The sequence below is a fragment of the Lipotes vexillifer genome, unplaced genomic scaffold (genome assembly GCF_000442215.2).
Source record: "Lipotes vexillifer unplaced genomic scaffold, Lipotes_vexillifer_v1.1 scaffold496, whole genome shotgun sequence".
Classification (NCBI taxonomy): domain Eukaryota; kingdom Metazoa; phylum Chordata; class Mammalia; order Artiodactyla; family Lipotidae; genus Lipotes; species Lipotes vexillifer.
Genome location: NW_006786690.1, coordinates 1,601,479 through 1,610,183, shown reverse-complemented (window position 1 = coordinate 1,610,183; position 8,705 = coordinate 1,601,479). Strand labels below are relative to the sequence as shown.

At 53.5% G+C, this 8,705-nt stretch overlaps 1 protein-coding gene across 1 annotated transcript in view; it reads left to right on the top strand.

The window, feature by feature from the left end:
• Positions 1–1,944: 1,944 nt before the first annotated feature.
• Positions 1,945–8,705, top strand: part of CNKSR1 (connector enhancer of kinase suppressor of Ras 1) — a 10,080-nt gene continuing 3,319 nt past the window's right edge. Inside the window, exons 1-13 of the mRNA XM_007459120.1 lie at positions 1,945–1,996; positions 4,814–4,971; positions 5,074–5,255; positions 5,834–5,918; positions 6,342–6,383; positions 6,463–6,567; positions 7,290–7,349; positions 7,462–7,530; positions 7,826–7,927; positions 8,014–8,084; positions 8,176–8,252; positions 8,396–8,502; positions 8,581–8,611. Coding sequence (XP_007459182.1) covers positions 1,945–1,996; positions 4,814–4,971; positions 5,074–5,255; positions 5,834–5,918; positions 6,342–6,383; positions 6,463–6,567; positions 7,290–7,349; positions 7,462–7,530; positions 7,826–7,927; positions 8,014–8,084; positions 8,176–8,252; positions 8,396–8,502; positions 8,581–8,611 — 1,141 coding nt within the window. The remainder of the gene's footprint in view (positions 1,997–4,813; positions 4,972–5,073; positions 5,256–5,833; positions 5,919–6,341; positions 6,384–6,462; positions 6,568–7,289; positions 7,350–7,461; positions 7,531–7,825; positions 7,928–8,013; positions 8,085–8,175; positions 8,253–8,395; positions 8,503–8,580; positions 8,612–8,705) is intronic.

The window sequence follows — 8,705 nt, the reverse complement described above, 5'->3', positions numbered from 1 at the left end:
GGGGTCTTAGTTGAGGCATGCGAGATCTTTTTTAGTTGCAGCACACAGACGCTTAGTTGCGGCATGTGGAATCTAGTTCCCAGACCAGGGATCCAACCCAGGCCCCCTGAATTGGGAGCATGGAGTCTTACCCACTGGACCACCAGGGAAGTCCCGGAACTGATTTTTTTTTAATTGAGATGTAGTTAATTTACAATGTGTTAGTTTCAGGTGTACAGCAAAGTGATTCAGTGATATATATATATATATATATATATATATATATGAATACATATTATATATATTTTCTTTTTTTCTTTTTTCTTTTTTTGGCTGCACCACATGGCATGCGAAACTTCCCAGACCAGGGATCAAACCCGTGCCCCCTGCAGTGTAAGCGCAGCGTCTTAACCACTGGACCACCAGGGAAGTCCAAGAATATATATATATTCTCGCATATATATTCAAATTCTTTTCCCTTATAGATTAGCACAAAGTATTGAGTATAGTTCCCTGTGCTATATAGTAGGTCCTCGCTGGTTATTTTATACATAACAGTGTGTATGTTCATCTCAAACAAGTGGGACTGATTCTGCCTGATTCCAAAGTCCTGGGAGTCCCCTGGCCTGGGATGATGATAATGATGATAATTGCAGACGCTTAGTCTGTGTCAGACATTGTTCTAGAGGAAAGCTCTTAACCTGGGCTTCCCAACTCAGGGGGCCTATAAACTTGCATGGCAAAAAAATTATACATTTATTTTCACTAACCTCTAACTAAAATTTACCATTTCCTTCTTTATGGATTGAAATATTAGCAGTATCTGTGGCTTTGTCACCAGTAGAAATCACAGATATTTTCATATCAAATTGTAGTTATTACAAGTATCCCAAAATATCACTTAACGCTCATAACGATCTCAAAATGGTGACAGTTATTAACCCACTGCTAAATCACACTGTTTCAGACATTCCTGCAGCACAGCTGCCATTGATGGTGCCCAGTAGAGGGTCAGTGACCAAATGGTGAATCCATCTGCTCTCACATTGGTCACCCAGCTTATTTGTTACTCTCTTGCATCCCCTATCTGTGTTTGCTGATCAATAAGTGCAAGGAGGTGAGTCAGAGACCACCTCCACAGTTCAGTGTTATTCATGCTGAGTAACAACATGCTGATCATTAGAAAAGGAATTTAATTTGCCAGTCTTGTTATTTAATGCTGATAAATGCATATTACTATATCATAAATTTGTGGGTTTTAATATATTTTCATAACAACTGTCCTTGTAATCTTCAGCATTTTGCTTTATGCTTTTAAAAGCCTCATTCTAAGAAACTGTCCAGGGTTTCCACCAGATTGCCAAAAGGGTCCACAGTGCAAAAAAAGAGGGGGCTAAAAACCAGTTCTAAAAGTTGTAGAGCTATTAACACAGGTACTCTGCAGAGCAGCCCTCTGAAATAGGAACTATTATATCCATTTTACAGACAGGGAAAGTGATGCCTGGTGGGTAAGCTTAGCCCTTGGTCACACAGCTAACAAGCTGCCAAGTCAAGATTTGCACCCAGGCTCTGGCTTCCTAACCTCTGCACTTTGCTGCCGTGCTCACTGCTCACTTTTTGGCCCCTTTTTGAGGAGCCTTGAAGGTCAGGGTCGCACCCTGCCATTTGAGGCCAGTTTTGGTCGGGGATCCCAGGCCAGCTCTGAGGTCCCCTGGGTCACACATCAGTGGCACCACCCCCAGGTCGCCCTAGGATGCCTGAAGGGCAGGGCAGGAGGTGGACAGGCAGTAGGCCAATGGCTGTCACAGCACCTCACCTAGCCAGCTTTGTGGGCCCAGGTATGCTAGTGGCTCCGCCCCCAGCCCAGCCCAGCCTCTCCCCAGGTCAGAGCTCTGGGAGCGGAAATTCCTGCGTGGGCGAGACCGAGCACGGAGCGGGTGCGGATCCGAGAAGCCGAACTTGGCCATGGAGCCAGTAGCGACCTGGACCCCCGGGAAGGTGGCGGCTTGGCTGAGAGGTGGGTGGGGCTGGGGCAGTGTCGGGCTTGAGGGGCACTGGGACGGGGAGAGGAAAAGGACAAAGGACCTGCCGAGTTTGTCATTTGGTTAGTCAGTCAACAAGTATTTACAGAGTGTCTGCCGTGAACCTGGCAGAAGGATAATGGACATGACCCCGGGGGGGCCCCCCCGGAGGACCCAGAGGGGGTCTCCCATCCCCCCAGAAGCCCAAGAAGCCTCCAGGGTAGCAATGGGGAGGCAGTGGTTGTGTAAGGAACACAGACGGTGTCTCCCCAGCTGCCCGCCCCCACTGTATCTCCTTCATCTTCCCTCTCCCCCAGGGCGCAGTGGGCTCTTATTAAACCTATTTTTCAGAAGCCGAAAACTACACACTGAGCCAGGAAGTGATTTGCTGAGGCTTTGGAATAGGGCCGTGGGGTCTTTTCCCCTCCCCCCACCCCGAAGCTCCCAGTGAGAGCAGAAGCCCCGGCCTGACTGGAGGGGTCAGCACAGCCCCCCCCCTAGGCCTCCAGGAGGGATGAGCCCAGTTGGGTGGGAAAGGTCCCAGACTGTCAGCCGACTCAGAGAAGTGAAGACCTGACATGCAGCTGGGAGCCGGGAGGTGAGTCAGGACACTCCTCCTACAGGGAGGAGCCAGAGTGGAGGGGGCTGCCAGAGTCCACTGAGGGCAGGCTCAGGGTGACGAGCCCTGGTGAAAGCAGGGATTCAGGGCTGGCGTCAGACTCCCAGACTGAGTTCCAGGCCCAGCCCCTCCACTCACCAGTTCTGTGGCCACAAGTCTCAGTTTCCCTATCCATAAAATGGGAAAGGCAGCTCTGATCTCATGAAGTGAACCAGATAAGACAATCATGTTGAGGGCCTGGCACGTGCAGTTCCACATCAGGGTCTGTTGGGAGGGAGGCAGCACAGCACATTTGCTGTGTGCACAGGAAGGGAGGTGCTCGAGGGCCCAGAGCCACGGAGCCACAGGTTCACGAACTCCTAGTTAAGTGCTCTTAATGTCACACAGGGAATGAGGGAGAGCTATTGATCACAAAAGACCCTGGCTTGGAATGGCAGGGGTTCCTTCAAAGAGTGAGAAAGCTAACTGTTAACCTCTATTTGTATGTTTTCCCACCTGTAAAATGAGGGTAACAGTATCTCTGCTTTCTAGATTCGGTGAGGATTAAATGTTAATATGTATAAAGCCCTTTAATTTTTCCTAACACATAGTAAGCATTCACAAGATATTTTTCTTACTTGTGAGTGTCTACCTTGTAAGAGGCCTGGGCTGGAATTAGAGATGAACACTTGTTTAAGGCCCAGTCCTTGAAGAGCTCGTGATCAAGTAGGAGAGGTTGGTGCTTTGATGCAGGGGTTTGTGGAGGTGTAAGGGGCAGTGAGAGCAGCAGAGGCCCCCCAACCCAGCCTGGGGAGTTGCGGAAGGCTTCCTGGAAGGAGTAAGATGATGAAAGAGGACGTGAAGGAGCTGTAAGAGCACTCCAGGCAGAAGGAAGAGCACATTTGAGGACGTTGAGGCAAGACAGCATTCCAAGAGCTGCAGGGAGTTAGTGCTCTGGATCTGAAGTGTTGAGTTTGAGGGGCTGTGCGCCAAGAGATGACTGTAGAGGCAGGTGGTGGCCGGATCATACAGGGCCTTGGGGATCGTGGTAGAGAGTCTGGCAAGAATAATACGGAGGCTGTTACTGTCTACCTACCATGAACCAAGGCAGTTGGCCAAGTGCTTGACATGTGTCGTGTCATTTAATACACACGATTAGAAGGTAGGTGTTTTTATTTTTCCCATTTTATAGGTGAGGAAACTGGGGCCCGGAGTAATTAAGTAATTAAGCTCAATCGCTGTCACTCAGGTCTCCCTGACTCCAAAGCCCCATCAAGCATGACTTCAGCAGCATCAGAACACCTGGAAGATTTGTTAGAATGCAAATTGCTGGGCCCTGCCCCTGAGTTCTGATTCAGCAGATGTGAGAATTCGTTTGTTTTTGTTTTTTTGGTCATGCCGAGTGGCTTGCGGGATCTTCGTTCCCCGACCAGGGATTGAGCCTTGAGCCAGGGCCATGGCCGTGAAAGCCCAGAATCCTAACCATAGTCACCATGCTGTACATTACATCCCCCAAACTGACTTATAAATAGAAGTTTGTACCTTTGGACCACCTTCATCCATTTCCCCTACCCCCTCATACCCTGCCTCTGGCAATCATCAATCTATTCTCTGTTTCTATGAATTTGGGTGTTTGGGATTCTACATGTGAGATAATACAGTATTTGTCTTTCTCTGATTTATTTCACTTAGCATAATGCTCTCAAGTTCCATCCATGTTGCTGCAAATGGCAAGATTTCCTTCTTTATGCCTGAATAATATTCCCGTGTGTGTGTGTGCGTGTGTGCGTGTGTGTGTGACATTTTCTTTATCTATTCATCTGTCAGTGGGCACTTAGGTTGTTTTCCATGTTTTGGTTTTTTTTTTTTTTTTTTTTGGCCATGCCACACGGCTTGTGGGATCTTAGTTCCCTGACCAGGAATTGAACCCGGGCCACAGCTGTGTGAGTCCTAACCACTGGACCACCAGGGATTTCCCAGAATTTGTATTTCTAACAAGTTTTCCAGTGAGGCTGTGGCTGCTGGTCTGGGGACCATCCATTGAGAACCACTGCCCTATATGACCCTACTTCTCAACTCAGTAGGCTTATTTGTGAAATGGGCAGGGCAGAACACTGCCTGGGTCTCAGGGTCATTAGGAGAAGGATTTTTGCACTGACCAGAAAGGCCTTGACACCCCCTGGCTCCCCCATGCTGACCCTTGTTCTTCCACCAGGCCTCGATGATTCCCTGGAGGACTATCACTTTGAGGACTGGGAGCTGCCTGGCAAGTACCTGCTCCAGCTCTGCCCCCGGAGCCTGGAAGCTCTAACTGTGTGGCCTCTGGGCCACCAGGAGCTCATCCTGGAAGGGGTGGAACAGCTCCGGGCCCTGGTGAGTGAATGGCGGCCACACTGGCTGCAGCTTCCACCCACCTTGGGGTGCTGATGGGGGGCTGGCCGCTGCCAGGAATTAACCTGCCCTTCTGTGGTACAGAGCTCCGGGCTAGAGTCAGAGAACCTGCAGAGCCTGACAGAGGGGCTGCTGGAGGGGATCCGGGCATTCCAGAGCTTAGTCCAAGGTCGCTTGGGGGGCTGTACTGAGCCTCCTGCAGATGTCCTCAGCGCGGCCATGGAGCTGGTGCATGAGGCCCGTTCCCTCCTCTTCTGGCTCAACAGGTACTTTGGTCTCCTCCTAGGGTCTGAGTAACTGGTGAGGGGACCCTTCTCATCCTTGGCTTCCTCTGGGACCTGGGAGAGAAAAATAGAGCTTTGCTCTTGTTCAGATATAGTGGAACTGGGCAAAGAGGTTAATTGGTCTGTGTAGGGGCACTGGGTTGCCTGGGTTCCCACCCCACCTGCTGCTTGTAATCATGACAGTCACATCAACAGCACTATATCAAGAGCTCTCTACCCCCTTCACTGGCCGCTGCTTGTCCCATAGGTCCCAGCCCTAATGTCATCTCCTCAGGGAAGCCTTTCCTGTTACACAGTCTCAGAGCTCCCTACACTTCACAGCAGTAGAAGTTAGATCATTATTGATGTAATCATATGTTTAATGTCTGTCTCCCCAGTGCCTAGAACAGGGCCTGGCATTTATTAGGCACTTGACTAAGGTCTTTAGATGTATCAGTCATCTCCTTTACCCCAAATCAAAACCCATCAGAGTCTCAGATGTGTAGCTGGCGCAGGGTGGTTCAGTGGCTTGACTGTTAAGCTCAGTTCCCTAACCACTGCTCCATCCTTCCCTCTACCAGGTACCTCTTCTCCCACTTAAATGACTTCTCATCCTGCCAGGAGATTGGGGAATTGTGCGGGGAGCTGGGCCAGGCCTTGCAGGAGGTAGGAGAACCAGAGGCCAGGCTTGGCCCAGGCTGTAGAGACCAAGTCAGGCTAGAGCTTTTTATAACTTGTGAATCAGCACAGGATTAGGTGTGAGAGCCGGAAGAGGTGAGGGCAGAAAGAGAGGAGGCCTGGACACTGGGTAGGGGGTGATGGGGGCGTGGGAGCTCCTAACTGGCGAGGGCAGCACAGGAAGTCTGTTTCTCAGGAGGGGGTGGAGTGGGGGAGGGCATGTGTGGTGACTTCTGGGGGCCTGGTGTCAGGGGGATGAGACCTTGGGGCGAACGCTGTAAGGCCATGTAGTTCTGGGAAGGGGGCCAGGGTACGAGACACCGGGAGGGGCTGCAGGGAATCCCCCTGCCCTCAGGCGAAGGCAGTGCGCCCTGCTCAGGGCAGGCCCCTGCTCTCTCACTCTGCTTCCAGGACTGTCCAGCGGCTGAGAAGGAGAGCAAAGTCCTGAGGATTGTGAGTCTGGGGGGTGAGTGGGGTGTCGGGACGGGGTGGGACGGGGCTCAGGCTAGACATCCTGCTCTCCATCCGCCAGAGCAGCCACGTGGCCGGGATCTGCCACAACATCCTGAGCTGCAGCCCAGAGGAGCTGCTGGAGCAGAAGGCCGTGCTACAGCACGTGCCGCTGGACGATCCTTCGGTGAGCCCTGACCTCTCAACTCTTACCCCTGACCCCTCAGCAGCCTTGTCTGGGCCCTGAAGTCTGGTTCTAGGATCCCACAGAATCCTATACTGTCACAGCTGGAAGGCCCTGTTTTTTTCTTTTTTTGGCCAAACCGCGTGGCATGTGGGATCTTAGTTCCCCCACCAGGGATCAAACTCGTGCCCCCTGCAGTGCAAGCGTGGAATCTTAACCACTGGACTTCCAGGAAATTTTTGTACAGATGTTAAAGGCCCAGGGAACTTCTCTGGGGTCTCACCGTCATTCAGCCCCTTCTCTGGTCCTGAGGGGCTGCAGCTGGTGTGGTCTCAGGTGACACATCCCAGCCCTGGGACACGGACCTAGGGGAGAGGGGAGAGGACATGAACTTTTTTGCTTTAATCTTTGACCAGTTGGGAAAACCAGAGGCCCCAGCCCTGCCCTGTCCCGCTCCTGTCCCTGAGGTATGAGATTCTTCAGGAAAGTTGCTGAGAATCTCATACCTCAGAAGTCTGCAACCTGCTCCCCTCAGCCCTTAGGGGAGGAGGAGGCAGAGCCCAGAGAGGTGCAGTGGTAAGCCCAAAGTCACATGGCAAGTCGAGCGGTGCCAAGCTGAGGCCAGCTCTCTCCCCCATTCCACTCACCTGTGAGTCCTGGTGCCTAGCAGGCATCCTGGTCCAGCGGTCCCCACACCCTTAGTGACTGCAGCCTCTGCCCGGCAGGGCCTGGAGATCTACACCACCAGCAACTGCCTGCACTTTGTGTCTCGAGTGGGCACACAGGTGAGACTCCTACACCCTTCTTAGCCGCCCACCCCCGTGGCCCTCCAACCTGCCAGCCAAGCCAGCTTCCAGCCCCATGAGGGTGCACCCTCTGAATCCCACCCCCCACCAGGTCCCCACTGATTCCCGGCTGCAGATCCTGCCTGGAGACGAGATTGTCCAGATCAATGAGCAAGTGGTGGTGAGTGAGGGGAGGAGCGTGGTGGGAGGAAGGGGGTCCTGAGTAGAACTCGGGTTGGTGGGTGTGGAGGTTCCCTTGGGGAGACCAGGGCTGTGGGAGCTGCCTTCCGTGAAGCCAGCCAGCTCACACAGGTCAGAGGGGCTCGTGGAAGCTTCCTGGAGGAGGACGAGGTGAGGCTGAGTGGGAGGCTGAGGGAGTGTGCTCTGAGGCCAAGGGCTGTCGGGTTGCCTCAGAGCCTCCTGCCCAGTTGAGTCCCGCCCAGCATCCCTGCCCTGCTCTCTGCCCTGTCCCCCAGGTGGGCTGGCCCCATAAAAACGTGGTGAGGGAGCTGCTCCGGGAGCCAGACGGGGTCAGCTTAGTGCTGAAGAAGGTCCCAGTGCCGGAGACACCCTCACAGGTACCTGCTGCCCACCCCTGCCCCCAGTCTGCTTTCAGACCCCTGTCTGTCGCCAGCTCCATCACCTGTTTCTGATTATTCCTCAGACCCCTCCTCAGGCCCCGGGCCCCCCACGCCCAGTGAGCCCATCGCTGGCTTCAGCCCTGCCGTCTCCCAGGTGACAGGCTCGGGCCCCGGGTAGGTCTTGGCCCCGGGTAGGTCTTGGCAGGTGGGCCATGGCTCACCTCATCTCTCCCTGACCTCTCCAGGGCCCCATCGGAAGATGTCTTCGCCTCTGACCTGACTTCAAACCCAAGTCCCAGACCCAGCCCTGCTGCCTGGACAGGTAATTTCAAAGCCCCACCAGTCGGCAGATGCCCTGGACAAGGCATGTGGGCTGCCTGACCCTGGACTCTTACACCCCCACCCTACCACTGGGCCCAGGTCTGAGCTCAGGGACCCTCCCTCTCTCTCCTCCCTCCCTGACAGCCTCGACCTCCCTTGACCCGGAGCCCCTGCCCAGCCCCCATGCACCCTCAGCCACACTCCTAGCTGGGGTAGCAGATGCTCCAGAGCCCCCAGAACACCCTGACAAGGTAAGCTCTGGGGCTTAGCAAGGAGGGGTGTGTGGCTTTGTACCCGTACGCTTCTCTAACCTCCTGTGGTCCTTTCAGAGTCCTGTCCCTGGTCGCAAGAAATCAAAAGGTATGAAATGCACCTGACGGGGTGGGGGTGATGCCCTGATATGAGGAGCTCTTAGAAGTCTTTACAGTGCTGGGCAAGACCCCCCCCCCCCCCC